This window comes from Rousettus aegyptiacus, unplaced genomic scaffold, assembly GCF_014176215.1.
Source record: "Rousettus aegyptiacus isolate mRouAeg1 unplaced genomic scaffold, mRouAeg1.p scaffold_m13_p_13, whole genome shotgun sequence".
Lineage (NCBI taxonomy): Eukaryota > Metazoa > Chordata > Mammalia > Chiroptera > Pteropodidae > Rousettus > Rousettus aegyptiacus.
Genome location: NW_023416288.1, coordinates 36,716,710 through 36,732,325, shown reverse-complemented (window position 1 = coordinate 36,732,325; position 15,616 = coordinate 36,716,710). Strand labels below are relative to the sequence as shown.

Here is a 15,616-nt window from a genome sequence, read left to right as displayed (position 1 = left end):
ATAAGACGTTGCTAATTCTAATCACATTAAAACCCTTTCTATCACGTACATTATGTTGGAAGATGGACAATGGGCCATCTTGGGGTTATAAAGATTTATCTGGCTCCAAAACTGGATGAGGCTGAGGTGCTGGTTGGAAGGCTTTTAGCAAAGCACTTTGTCTGTTTCTGGTACTGTCATCCTTGACACGTTGTGGCAGGCAGAATGATGGCCTCAAAGATGTCCATATCCTAACTCCTAGGACCTGTGAATACGGTACTTTATATGACAAAAGGGGTTTTGCAGGTCTGATTAAATTAAGGATTCTGAGGTGGAGAGACTATCCTAAATTAGAGGTTGGCCCAATAAAATCATCAGAGTTCTTATTAGAGGGAGGTAGGAGGATGGAGAGAGAAGGAAGTGTGAGAATGGAATCAGAGGCAGAGTGACACAGAGGCCACGTGTCGAGGAATGAGGGCAACTTCCAGAAGCCGAAAAAGGCAAGAAAGTAGATCCTACCCTCGGGCCTTCAGAAGGAATGCAGCTCTGCCAACCTATTTTGGAATTATGAACACCATGGACTGTGAGATAGGAAATTTGTGTGGCTTTAAGCCACTAGATTTGTCGTACTTTGTTATGGCAGAGATAGGAAATAAATACACGTGCCTCCTCTCACCCCACGTCTGTTCCTTCAGCCAGGCTTTGTTCAGAATGTCCTAGGTGTTCCAGCAACCAGGCTAGCGTAGAAGACGTCGAGGTTGTTTGCAAAATCATATCTCATTTAGCGTCAGCTCTTAATCATCTACAAAGGAGCAGCCTTGCAAACAGCCACGGCTAGCTCCATGCCGGACTACAAGAAGTGCCAGACACACTAGGTGCAGCCCAAGTATTCACTGAGTCACAAAGATTGGCTTCAAACCAGGTCTGAGCAGGTCACAATGACCGCCTGTGGTCACCCCACGCCCTCTCTATCACTTAGACACTCTTTACGGGGACTTTTAATGAATAGTCCTGATCCGTCGGAAGAGAAATCCAAGATGAGTGAAGGTATTAGTCCCTGGCCCCATGCTGCTCTTGTTACCCTTTCTTATCTTTCCACAGAAATCCTACTCTTCCTCCCAGGCTCTCATTGCATTCTACCGTCCTGTCCTCTTCCAGCGGAAGTTTATTTTCAAGACGAGATCTGATCGACTCATTCATTATGAAGTACACTGTGGCTGTGACATTTAAACCACACCTCCATGGGGTATTTACTTTCTAACAAAGATAAGAATAAGATCGTAAGCCTGTGGAGAACAGGGTCCACACCCGACCTCTCTATCATTGGCATCCCTCGTCCTTAGTGCCACGTCTGGAATTTAGTTGGCCTTGGATCAAAACCTATTGAATGAATGAATGAAATCATACCAGCAGACAGAGCACCTATGTTATCTCCTGTGAACATTAGTACTGCCCATGGTACTGAGATAAATCTGTGTTCACTGCCGTGAAACAAGCGAGACCTTGGAAATAAGGCCTGCGAAGAGTAACCATCACTCTAACGTGATGATAAATCCTTCCTAAAAATGAGGCCTATGAGTGCAGAAAGGTCATGTGACTTGGGACATAACATTGCCACAGCAAATTGAGGAACAGAAGATCAGGTTCTAAACTCTCAATTTAACTAAAAAGGCAGCCCGAATCTCTGAATTCTTGTGGGCTCCTAGGTTCATCATTGAAACCTTGCCATCGGCTGTCTTAACAAACCCTGCGTGAACCTAGCGTTATAACTGGGTCGGCGGGGGCCTTCAGGGTGGTTTGTGGGCCCCGTTAGATTTTATGTAAAACAATGCTTCTGTGCATCTGCGTTGTTTTAAAGCAGGAAGTCTGGTTAAGGAAGGCTGAGGACCCACTGCTTTAGGAAATGGTCCCGACCGGTACGCCTTGTTAATGTACAATTTCTGGCATTGGTATCTTTCGTTGGTGTCATTGTCTCAAACAATTAATGTGAATTCAGTCGGTTGGTCACCACATTAGCTTCCCATTGCTGCTCTCACCAACTACCGATACGGGGTTGCTTACTTAAAATGATGCAAATTTATTACACGACGGTTCGGAGGCTCTGAAGCCCGAAGTGGGTCTCACGGGACTCCAACAAAAATGCTGGCGGGAACGCGTTTCTTCTGGAGACTCCAGGCAAAGAGAATCCATTTCCTTGTCTTTTCCAGCTTCTACAGGCTGCCAGCAACCTTAAGGCTCCCTTGCCGTGTAATATGACACATTCACAGGTTCTAGAGATGAGGACGTGGACATCTTGGGGTGGGGGGACATTATTCCACTCACCACTGCTACTTAACACATTCCTTGAGCACCTGCCTTTATTACGAGGTTCTGCAAGGGATTTTGAAGGTAGATTGCTTTCCACCCAGTCCTTATGCTTCAGGAGACAACAATAAAGACGACGATAATAGCTGCCTTGTGCGAGATCACCAGAGGAGACACATTTAATGAAGTCAGGCACCAAGATGCTAACACCCGGTCCTGGAGAGAGAGAGGGGGGTTAAGTTCACTTGTACTCAAAGAAGAAATCTACCTGCAAGTATCTGGCAGACCTGCATTACTTCCTTCTTCGCCTTGGAGCCAGGAAAGACAAATGGTGGTGATCGGAGGAGTATTTCATCTCCTATGGAAAGTCAGACCAACAGAGAGTCTAAGAAAGACGCAATGCAGCTAGAACATCTAATCCAAGGCTTGGGGGATGATTGCGTGGCACCCCCTTTAGCCACTTCAACCCCTGCAGACGTCCGGGGAGCTGGACATTCTCCTCAGTCCCTCCAGGCTTCTGGCCGCCACAGAATGGGAACCCCATTCTTGACCATGCTGTCTTTGTCCCAGACTGACACCTTAGTCTGTGCTGGAGAGAGCCGAGACTCACCGGCTTGCTCCTTCACCCAGGACTTGGAAGTTCGTGCTTGCCGGACCAAAGAGAGAGAGAGGATTCTTCCCAGAAAAGGGAATGGCTTCATGGATCTAAGGAAAAGAGTTGTCGGGGAATAGAGAGATGCAATAAACCACTTGGGGGCAAGGGTCATCCGTCCTTGGACAAGACTAAAATGGAAAAGTTGTTGGCCAAAGAAAATAGGCCGGCCACTGCCCCTTTCCAAACATACAGGGACTCCTGGAGCGGAGAAAACACAGAGCGGCGAAACAAAGCTCTTGTGCTGTTCCTAAGAATGACAGGGGCTCTCGGAGTCAGACTTTCACTGAGGAGTCTCAAGGTCATTGCCTACAACCCTAGCGCTCCTTTCCAAGATGTAACCAACAACCGGAAGGAGGGCTGAGGGCGGTTTCCTGACAGCCCTTGGGCTCAGTGCCAGGATAGGCCCCCTCAGTGAAATCTGCAGCCTGACTCGCTCTTTACCCAGGACTCAGAAGATAATCAACGGATCAGTCACCACGTCTAAACATCTTTGTGTTTGGTTCTAAAAGTACCTTGAAATGACAGACATAGGAAAATATCTTGGGGCAAGGGTTGTTGGGGGTACTATGTTTGGGTAGGAGGGAGGTATGGGATGAAGTTGTTATTACTGAGCATTTTTTTCTGTGTAAATAAAGCAGGTGGTACACTTGGGGGAAAAAGAAAAAGCTGCCTTGTTGAGCATTTACTACTATCTGCCGGGCTTTTTTTTCTAAACACACTGTATGACTTAACTCATTGAATCTTGCAACCACCCAAGAAGTTAGGTAATATTACTATGAGCATTTCAGAGAAGAGAAAACTAAAGCAGAGAGAGACAGTGTTTCTTGGCCAGATCATACAATTAGTTGGTAGTAGCGTGGGGTTTAAACACGGGCACTCAGCCTCTGGGACCCGAGCTCTGAAAACTTCCATGATTAGTTTCTTCTTTAATGTAACACTGAGAAAAATTAAAGAGGAAAAAAAAAAGGCATTAACTGGGTAAACAAAAACAATATAAAGTGTAGAAATAATGAAAATCTTCAAGCAAAAGAAAAGGATAATGGAAATTAAACAAGTCATAATAAGGAATGTTAAAAAGATAGGGCCATATTATAGACTGATGAGGGTAATTCAATGAAAGTAATCAATGAATAGTCATTGTCACCACTATTCCTTTAAAATAATGTCTGTCATAAAAATAACTGAAGTTTTTATAGGGTGTATAAATAACAGATTAGAAAGAAGACTGCAAAGTTTAATGGCATCTTGCATTCAAGGGACATTCGACAGCTCTAAAATATGTGCGTTCACATCACAGGGATACACGGTCGGCTCAGATGGAAAGGAACGGCCTCAGCCAACTCCCAAGATTATAAAAAAGATGTGCCTCTGGTCTCAGACGGAAATGAATAGCAGGTCGCCCATGCTGTTTGCAGGTCTGAAGCTGGCAGAATGAAATTCAGTTTGTAAAATTTAAGGGCGACTGCTTCTTAGACATGAAAATTGTATCTGCTGAATGTAACTCTACAGCAAAAGAAAAAAGAAAAAGAAAAAAAAAAGAGAGAGAGAGCTGGAGTATAGTGTTTCTCAAAGGAAGAAAGCAGCTGTGCTGCTTGCAGGGTGATTTAGAAAGGCTTCCTGGCTGGACCCATGAAAGGCTGAGAAGAAATCTGACAAAATGAGAATGAGAGCCGGCCACTAAACTAGTGAAAAGGTTAGAGAAGTACAAAAGAATTTTTTTTTAAGTAGCTTTTAAAGGAAGCCTAGAAGAAAGGGTCAGAAAAGAGAAATTCCTACTTTAAAGTACCATCTCACTCTAATTCTGACTATAAAAATGACGGCAAGGGCCTGATCTACTGTGTCCAGGGATGTCCTCATAAAATATCCTAGGTTTACAAATCTGTTTACAAACCAAAGGCGAATCTTCTCACTGATCTTTCTCAACCACAGCCCGGGGTCTCAGCAGTCGAAGGGTGAATTTTCTGCTCCTTACATGATCACCAGGAATTATGACTCAGAAAAAGACATTGGAGGGAAAAGTTGCTACTATTTGTGTAAGAAAATGTGGTTTAGGCTTCAAATGATGACTAGTATTATTACTAGTAAAAACAAATACTTAAGCTGCAGTAACCTGTAGACACACGAGAAACTCAATCAGAAAGATGACCTGTGTATCTAAGGATCACGATTGTGCACCATCATAAAAAGGTGAACGACAAGCAACATACAGCTAAAAAAGGAAACACAGTTAACTTTAACTAAAAATGCAGAATGTTTAAGGAGTTGCCTACATCACCCTTAAACACTGCAACCAACAATTTAAAGTGTTAGTGATAGTATCTGAGCTATAATTTGGTCTTCAAAGAAACATCTGAAATACTAAAATAAGTAAGTTGGAAAACATCCATCACCAAAAGTGCAGAAATGATTGTTAATATTTCCGCAGCAGTCCCCTTATGCTCTCTTTGTGCTTTCTTGAGAATATGTTGTTTTTAAGGAGATATCTCTTTGTTTCTGTCGCTTAACATTTTTATCAATGACTCTAAGAGCAGAATTTCATGTTAACACCCAATGGCGATGAGAAAAGACAGCAGAGGGTATCTTCAGAGAGAGACTCCAAAATCGAAGTAATTTTGGCAAATTAGGGTACTAAATTCAGCACATCACAAGAGGAAATCAAACGGCACAACACAAAACGTGAGGATGGGCCACCATGAGTGATGCGGAAAAGATTTGTAGATAATACTGCCCTTTATATTAAAGAAAAATGATGCCACTGAACACTCTCCGCCCCACGAGGCACACGCGTTTTCTCCTACTGGTGACGGATTTTTGTTAGTTTAACCACACTCTCCTTCAGTTTTTCTGCTAATTCATCACCTTGTCAGTTGTGACCAACAGAACGCAGTGACGACATTTAAATGGTAGACTGAGGACCCACTTCTCACTGGTCCCACGTACGACTCTGAGCTGAAGCTGAGCCAGTAGATATGCAATGAAGGACTGAATATCTCCACCCCGAAGCAAGCACAATATTGTGCCAGACACGTGCACTGTAGCTTGTGGGAACTGTTGCCGCATCCTCCTTCCAGGCTCATTATGAAGCCATGGACAGCGTGGTCTGCTAGGAGAGGTTTATCCGTTCCTGGCTGTGTGGCCTTGCTGAGCCTCATTGCTTCTCAGCCACAAAACGGGCATAGTACACACACGAGCAGGCTTCACGAGAGGTTTTGAAATGCAAACTGATTAGACACCTGGATGCACTTTGTAAGAGGTAAATACGATCAGTACAAGGTCCCATTCTTTGTTTAATAATAATATAAAAAGAATGTCATTACGGGAAATGGAAAAGATTTCGTGGGTAAGTCACAAAAAAGGGTCAAGATTTGGGAATGTTAAAAGGAGGGGAAAATAAACAAAATCTGAGCCTTTTGCTAGTCTTTAAAGCTATGAAAAGCTTTCATTGAGGAGTTAAAACAAAAACAACAGAACTGAAGATAAATGGGTTTACTTTGTATCATGAAGGATTTAGGTGAAGTTATCTTTACAAAGAATTTTTCGATAATAAGAGTTGGAATACAATGAGACAATACTATCTTCATCCCTAGAAATCTTTACTAACTGGGCAAATACTTTTCCGAGGCAACAAAAATACAACCATTCCAGAAAATAAACCAATGAATTTAAATTGCCTTCCAAAGTAAAGTCAGCAAATTTTCTCTGCAAAGGGCCAGAGAATAAATATTTTAGGTTTTGCTGGCCATACAGTCTGTCATAAGTACTAAGCTTTGCTGGTGTAGGTGAGAGCTGCCACAGACATCACTTATGCGACTTGGTGTGTCTGGGTTCCAATAAAACTGTATTTACAACAGGTGGCAAGCTGGATTTGGTCACCAGGTTGTAGTTTTCCAATCCCTCTTCTAAAGGTTCCTTCCAGTTCCAGGATTCGAACCTGTAAAACCCAGCTAAAGCAAACGGTGACAATCAAACCAAGAGGAAAATACCATCCTACTCACTATACTATGCCGCTGGACTGGATGCCCCCTTTTCTTACCTAGATCGTGAGAATATAATAAGTTGATCTTCGTAATCAGCTCATTAGGATAATACATCATCGGTGATTTTTTTTTTCCTTTTTAGCAAAACACGAAAATGTTTACATATGTTTATGGCTGTAATATCCAGACTCTGTAATCCAAGTGTATAATATTACAATCTGGTGCGCTAGGAAGCACATGCCATCTGCTCTGCTTTTTAATCATTTCTGCCAAAGGGAAATATTTTTTTTAAAAGGTAAAACCGTGTGTGGGAAGATGTTCCCTTTGTTCTTTTTTTTTTTCATCTGTTAACTCTTTCACCTCAATCTTCTTCCTCACCGCACCTTACTCTTGAAAACGAGATGCAAACAGCAACTTCAGCCCAGGGAGGAGGCCAAGAGAGGGCAGGAGCTGGTCAGACCAGGCTAGGGGGCCCGGGACCTTTAACAGTGAGAGCTGGATACGGAGTCCAGTCTGGACTCCACGGGCCAGGAAGGAAAGCGCGTCACTCGGCTTGGAAATCAGGCCAGACTGCAGCAGATTGGGAGCAAAAGGAGGAGTGGGCGTGAAACGCGAGTTCAGGAAGGAAGAACGGGCTTCGGTGCCAGAGGCCCATCCACCTGGCGGCCTGCCCTGCAGCGTGTGGGCGGAGTGGCCTCCTCGAAACCCGGGGTCACAGGAGACAAACAACCCTCCTGCACTTCTGTGCCTGCAGCCAAATCATCTTGGACTTTGATTGCGTCAAATTCTCTACCTTGGTGTATTTATTTCCTGCTATTGCTCAATGGGAAGGTTGTTTTTTAAAATCTAACAGTCTAATCAAACATTGCTGTCCTGGTCCTTCTAAAAAGGTAACACACACGTGTGTGTGTGTGTGCGCGCGCATATATGTAATTTATATTACTTTATAGTTATATGTACGAGTGTGTATACACAGATACACGTCTATGTATGTATTTTCTGTATATATACATATATGTTTTTTAAGGTAGCTCCTCTTTAAATGAGAAGCAATGACTTGTAGGTGCCCTGATTTTAGCAACTTGCTACCATGTTTAGCACTGAAAAAAGACAGGACCGAGAACTTATTTGTTGTCCAAGTTGAGGCCTCAAATTCAACAATAAGCTTGTTGGGCGCCAGCACCCATGGGTGAAGAAAGCTTTTGCAGACTTGATACATTAGTGGGAACACCCAGGATAAAACAAAGGAGGAGTGAAATTCTTCTGAACTTGGACTATCAATACTGGGCTTACATTTCTTATGACAGACGACAGAAGCTCCAATTCCAACTTGTTTGAGCTAAAGATAAAAGGCTACGGGAGGTAAAATGCCAGGGGTAGAACACCAGGTACTACTGGACTGAGGCTCAGACACTGCGAGTCAGAACTCGGTTCTCCACCCCCCAGCTCTGTGCCCACGGGGTACTGTCTATCTCGGGTCCCAGACGGGTGATTGCAAGATGACTAGAGTTGAATCCAGCCAGCAAAAGCCAGAGTGGACAGCTGATGGGTCCAACAAGGTCATGTGCCCTTTCTGGCCCAATTCCTCAAGCTCTTCTCAGTGAAGCCGTGGTCGCAAGCCACCCTCAGAGGCTCTGGAACCGTGTGAACTGAGAAGCTTAGGAGAAAGTGGGTACCCCTAAGGAAACTGGCACTTTCGCCACAAGCACGGGGAGTCATGCTGGACAGGCTATGACCCTTGTGAAGGAGCTCAAAGCTTCCGTCCCTGTGGGACAAAGGACGACTTAATGGGGAGTGCAGGCAGCTGACGGAGGAAGGCACCCCGCAATACTCTAACCAAATGGCGACATCAGGTCACAGCGCTAATGACTTGAGATCGGAGAACTCCCATCCCTCCTTTGAGAAGCACAAGATAATCGGCACTGCGTGTCCATAAACATTACAACTCGCTTCTGAGGCCATGAAAGCCCTCTATGCAGTTCACAGCCATGGGCAGCCTTTTCCATTCTCCATTTTGTAGACGGGAGAAGTAAAGACCGGATTAAGAAATTCATTTCAGGAGGGATACAGAAAAAAAGTTGGGGGCCATCAAATTCTCTTTTCTCTCCTGACCATAAAATTATCTTCTTTATGTTAATTATTTTGGGCATGCCTTGAGACAGGTAAAAGCAAAATTAAGATCTCCAGGATAATTCTAGAGAAAACCTGAAAAGTCACACCATAGGTAAATTGGCATGAATTTGATTGTGATTTGTATCGATTTTTTTTTTATTTTAATGGTATTAATTGGTTAACTGTTCAACTCTGCTTTGCTTAAGACCATACGACGCTTTAGCCAACACGTTAAAATACACAGACCCAAACCGATGCTCGGCACCACTATGCACAGCTAACACACAGGATAAAGCTAGCTCTGTGACATTTCTAAGGAAAAACTAAGCAACTGTCTTCACATCAGGAAATATGACCTATTTTTCTTTTTTAAAAGTCATACTAACTGTGCTGCTTTTCTAGCTGATGATACAGATCATGTTAGTCATGTTTGTGTTTCATGCTGGTCTACCTCAGCTTTACCTTGCTAACGTCATGAAGTTTCCAAAAAGTCGAAATGTTTTCGGACTTTAGTTCATGTCCCCCCACTCATCATAACAGATTTCTGCAAGATCACTTTTAAATGTTAAATGTCCCTTCATTTTTCAAAGCATTTAGAACACTGCAATCAATTGTTCCACATTTTTTTCCCCACAGAGAATTTATGTCTCAAAAGATATTTTTAAAAAAGGAAGGTTATTTAATATGTCCCCTTGGCCAACCCAGAAACTGCTATAAATTCAAAATTCATTCTTGTCCAATGTTCTTAATTATAAGATAAGTAATCTTTCCGTGTTAGTTTAATTCCATCCTATTTATCTTCTCAAGTGGAATGACACACAGCAAATACCATTTGCGTAGTTTTATTAATAAAAGCCTAATCCCATGGCTTGTAGGACATGTCTCAGAATAATGTTGTAACTACAGGAAAGCTCGGTGATTGTAACATCCACTCAGTAATTACAACTGTCCCCCATGTGAGGTAAGTCGTCTTTTCTAGTGTAATTACTGGTGATTCCTTAAAATGGGTCTCAGAGAGCTCACAGCAGGTGATGGGCTTCAGTCTCCTCCTGTCTTCGAGGTATGGCAAGGATTATTAGCTTTGCTCTACCTCTGGCCTAGATTTTCCATGTCATGGAAAATCAGGATAGGAAGCCAAGAGAGATGCTAAACTACATCATTAACGTCCTACAGAATCTGTTTTACGAAGAGAATTTTTGGAGATTTTGCTCTAAACCTACACATACATAACTCTATACAGATGGACAGTCAGAAGGCACACGTGTACACACACCTGTGCACATAGTTTTTTGTATGTTGGTGTTGGTTGACTGATCTAAGAAACTTAATGACTATATATATTGTTGTCTTTCTTACATGCCGTATGTATATAAAAGTCTTACAACTATTTTACAATAAAGTTTGCATATTTGATAGATAACGTATCTCTCTGGGCTAATTTGCCATATCCAGATACAACAGGACAATATTATAACTAGGCCATCTTTCCCCCATCTTGATTTGGACAAATTATGGATTAATTTAAACAATTCGTGAAGTGTGCGATGACAATCAGGAAAGATCACATTCTTATTCCATCTGCTTTAAACACATAAGGATTTTGCAAGAGGCTCGGTTTCAGAGTCTCAGAGCTCTGGCTTCGGCAAGTCCTGCAACTAAAAGCAATCTCGCTGTGATTGAAAACGAAGGTGTCAACTCAGGCAGGCTGCAAATTGCCAACAGAGGGGAGAGCCGTTTTAAATTACTTGCAAAGCCCAAATAAATTCTCCCAAATAGAAATCTGCCTTTATCCTTATTTTCTATCTCCAGGAGATGATATGTGTTTTACTCATTATGCATGGTCCTCTCCATTCCTTTCTGCTGAGGCCGAGGAGAATGAGCAAAATGTACTTCTGGACTGCGTGTGCTACACTGGGCTCTGCTTATGGCAAGAGATGCGTCACAAATAAGACTGTCATGTGAAAATATGATTTGTCGTATAAAAAAAAAAAAACATACCTTACCTTTGAAAAGCACATTACCAACTCTAAGATTATTTTAAATATAGAAATGAAAATATGCGGAAAATGCTTTGACCTTAAATCTCCATATAGATTAGCTGCTATAGGCATTTCGGCTGCTTCGCGCAATAACCTTTTTGGTAAACAGAGAAGATACGATGTGCCATAGCTTTTGCTTAATGTCTGAGACAAGACGTTAGGTGACTTCGTTCACGAAATTACCAATGACAGCAATGGCTTCGGACTTTCTCTCCTGTGATCCCTCTTTAAGCAATGCGGGGTTTTAGAAACAAACTCAATTCGCGCATTCGACAAACAGAAAAAATATTTGCACTGTGAGGTTTCTTCTCATCATAATTTAGTTATGTTAGTTATGTACGTACTTTAGTTAAAACTTAGTAGCATCTGATCATGGCTTGAAAGTTTCTTGATTATATTTACTGTGTTCACATATAGTATCACTTAATCAGGATGAGTTGCATAGTTTTTCATAATTGGGACATTTCTGGGGGACAAAAATCAGTTAATGATTAAGAAGTAAGGGTTTCATAATTGGAACAGTAATTCCGCCTAAATGTTCCTCCTTCAGAAAGTGGCCCTTGGGATCGTCTGACTTGTGAAGATCTGTGGGAACTGGCCCTTCCAACATGTTTGCTGCTTCTGCTACTGCGATGGTTTTAACGGTTTGGTAAAATGTAATTATCTTCCCCTTGATGAAAAGCTTCTTGTTCTTGAAACAGAAAAGCACTGAATTTTCCTGCCTGTAGAGTTTTAGAGAACCAAGTCAACAGAGTTTTAAGCCGCCAAAAAATGGGGCATGGGAATGGCACAGGTGCACCCCAACTGGCTGCGGATACACTGGTGGGTGGGAAGGGGAACCGGTCAAAGCCACTTCAGAAAAACATTCAGTCGTATCTTGGATATACACATACCCCGTGACCTAAGGATTCCACATGCAGATATATACGTAACACTCACTGCTCTAGTACAAGCATTTCCTGAGTCATCAGAAACTCTTCCCCAACTTCGTCTAACTTAGAAAAATTCCATTGTGTGGACACACTTTTCCTCAGGCATAATCACCTGTGGTTTCGATCCTATTTCTCTCATTTATTGAAGGGTTTTTAATAAATGTTTCTGAAACTTTAAAGTACACAGAAATCTTTTGAGGATCTTGTTAAAACTCAGATTCTGATACAGCAAGTGTGAGGTGTGCCTGAGAGCTGTAATTCTAACACGCCTCCAGGTTTCCAGGTGGCACAGGCATGAGGGACCAACCACCTCCTGACTGTTCCAGACTCATCGTTTGGGACGTTGGGCAAACACTGAGTGTCTCACTACCTTGACGACATGTGAGTATCACTCAGCCATCTCTTGGAGATTCTAATTCTAATTCTAATTCTTTAGGTCTGGACCATGGCTCGGGCCATCGTTCTTCGAAAATTATCCCTGGTGATTCAGGGTTAGGAACCACTGTAGCAGTCTCCGACAGAGCCTGTCCTCATCAAAAACAACTTAAACATCCTGTCTGTGTTAAAACGTAACTTTAGAAAGCAAATCTTAAGAGGACACAGCCTTCGAAGAGAGTTATTACGTGATGCCACCGCTCCTCACGCCTACCTCCGCCAAGCAGGACTTCTGCCGTCTAGCGTTGAAGGCGCTGCTCCCCTGGCAGGGCTCAGGGTCAGGGGGCAGGCGGGAGGGACCGCCACTACCCCAAATAACACGAGAATGACCCGGGGCCCGTTACAGCTTTGAAATTAATCTCAATTCATTGTTTCTCTTGAATTGTCTTTTTTTTTTTTTAATGTGAGATTAAGAGAGTTGAAACTACACGCTAAGCCTAGTTTTATTAATATCTAAACTCCCCCAGTCACTATTATGTTTTAAACAAAGTTAAATGTCTTCTAATTGCAGTGCTAGCTAATCAGGATGATAAGCCATGCAGGGTATCCTGATTAAACTGTTTTGCTGCCAGTTCATTCAAACCCAGGAAAAGACACCTACTTTCTTGCACTTATGCTTTAATTCACATTCAGGTTAAGCTATTGCATCGCAGCCTGCTGCCCAAGGGATAAAGCTGAGATCGCAAATTATCGGAAATGTATCTTTTATTCAGATAACCTTAGAAGCATGCATACAATCTAAAGGAAATCATCCCTTACTTGCTCCAAGCAACTAAAGGAAGAACCAGAATTAAAAACAGGACACCCTAAGGGACCTTAGGCCTGTAAGACATCCTGTAACCTATATCCCCACTAAATATTTATATCCAAATGAAAAGCATTGTTAGGACTCTTTCATCTTGAAGATTAATTTTCTACGTTAATTAAAACTGATATGTCGCCATTTCCAAGACATATTTCAGCTCATAAAAGTGCCAAATGCTTTTATTCTCCCAACGGCCCTCCCAGTCTATAAACGTCGCTGGTCCAGACTTAAGGTTTCTTTCCCATACAGACTGAGAGACTGACACAGAGTACTTGAGCAGCCTCCAGACAGAGGGCTGCTGAAGTGAAGGAATGTCCCACAAGCGTATTTAGTGAAAAACATGCTGAGTCTCACATAATTACTGCGTTGAAGAAAAGGCAATGGTAGGACAATAGGTCAGATAACTACTGTGGTTTACTTTCTGCAAGGCACAGCCCGAGATGATATAAAAATAATTATACTCGCAAACCAGATTTTCCAAACTGCTTACTTAGTTTTCTAGGTCAGGATAGCTGGTCAAATCCCTCTGAAAGTTAAGTTTTCCAGCTGACCGCAAATGGGGAGTTCGCTTACATTATTTCTCTGCAGTGCTGCATATATTTAGAAGTTCGAGAGATTATGATGTTTATTCCCTGTTCTCTGAAGGGTTTTCCCCTCTAATAAGTACTGTTAGTAGACTGGGGAGAAAGAGCAGATCAAAAGCCATGCTACTATAAAAGCTTAGCACCATCTTCATTATCGTGTCATTAAAACTTCAGGTACAAACAGATAAGTTCCAAACGGCTTAAAACTGAATCCACTCTAATACAAATTTATCGTTCGCATGTTGAAATAAGTATAATTTTCTTAAGTATAGACGGCGCGATGAGAACATGCTAATTTTCCTTTCGTTCCAATTTATCCTGTCCTCAATAATTTGCACCAGAAAAAAAAAATGCAATGGTATTATTTTCCATTATGGAAGTAAGAGTTGATGTATCGATTGGTCCTTGTGATTTCCAGGCTACATCAGTGGTCTCAGAAATTTAAAGCATGCATTATCATAAACGGACTTGAACCAACTCACTGAGATGTTGATTGTTTGGGAAAAGAAAGTCCCGAGTTTGCCATGAGCAGAAAGCAGGGCAGGGGCCAAAATCTCTGCCTGTCGAATGATGAGCAAAAAGGTGACCAAAAAAGCACTCCAATTTGACAACAGAACTTATTTGAGCATTTCCATAAAAAGACACATTTGTCCCATTAAGAAGAGCCAGGGCTAGTTTTTGGCAGGCTTCCAGCCTTGTCAATTATCCCAATCTTAGTGCAGTCTTCGGTCCTGGTGGGATTCCCACCTACCCGAGGGTCCCCTACCAATTTCCCCAATCCTAATTGTCTTTGCCTTTCTCTCAGATATACTGCAGTCTCCCTGTCTCTGGAAATTAATCACTATTTGAGAGATTAATTGGAATTTTAAGACTATTAATTGTAATTTCCTCTTCGTCTTGCTTTTTTAATTTTGAGGGAAACCTACCAGGACTTTTTCAACAACTAAAACGTCTATTTTTTTTTTTTTTTAAAAAAAAGGACGTTCCAAGACCCCAAAATAGCTGCTTTTCTGACATTTTAAGTCTATGGCGTGTCAGTCATTATGCCTGGAGAATTACTCAGGCTTAGTTACAAACTCCACCTGGGGATTAAAAATAATTGGTTTACACAATAAGAGGAATTATATATAACCAGGAAAATATTAAATGATACCGTTTCCACTCTCTAAAAGAGCTCTTTCACATTCAGAATCAGTCATTTAAGGAAGAAGAGTAAATAATTTAAAGCTAAAAGAAAAGACAGTAGCTAAAAACTTATCCTATAGATTATGGTCCTCTGAAAGCCTTTTTTCCCCTAGGAACTGAATCTGCCTATGACACAAAGACACACAAATATGCCCCATATCCCACAAAGACATACTGACCCACAAACACAAACCTATTCACAGATACATGTGTACGCATACAGCAACTCACAGACACACCCATAAATGCAGACACTCTCTCTCTCTCTCTCTCTCTCTCTCACACACACACACGCACACGCACACGCACACGCACACGACACTACTTTCCACCAAGCAAATCTTTGCCCTGGAATGACAGAGCAACAAGTATTTTTAATTCCTCTTTAACCAGTAGTAAATGTCTCCTGGCACCACAGAAACCTAAAATCGCAACTCAGAAGGTAAAAACTTTGGAAAACAGACTTAGACTCCTACGCTGGCTTTCTTCGAGGTAAGGAGTTTCAACTACAGGCCTGCCCCCAGGCTAAACAAGGCCGGCGATCAGGACATCCGGGAGGCCTCCCAAGACTGACATTTGCAGAACCAGAGAGAATGAGAAACTGGGAGG

At 42.2% G+C, this 15,616-nt stretch overlaps 1 protein-coding gene across 4 annotated transcripts in view; it reads right to left on the bottom strand.

The window, feature by feature from the left end:
• The window catches only part of CHN2 (chimerin 2), a 244,831-nt gene that overhangs the window by 209,770 nt on the left and 19,445 nt on the right, over positions 1-15,616 (bottom strand). The window contains exon 2 of one of the 4 annotated variants that reach the window (XM_016135958.2): positions 2,552-2,641. The exons of 2 other annotated variants lie outside the window; for them this stretch is intronic. In XM_016135958.2, coding sequence (XP_015991444.1) covers positions 2,552-2,641 — 90 coding nt within the window. Of the gene's footprint in view, positions 1-2,551; positions 2,642-15,616 lie in introns of those variants that run through there. One more of the 4 variants, XM_036230433.1, reaches the window with a different exon arrangement.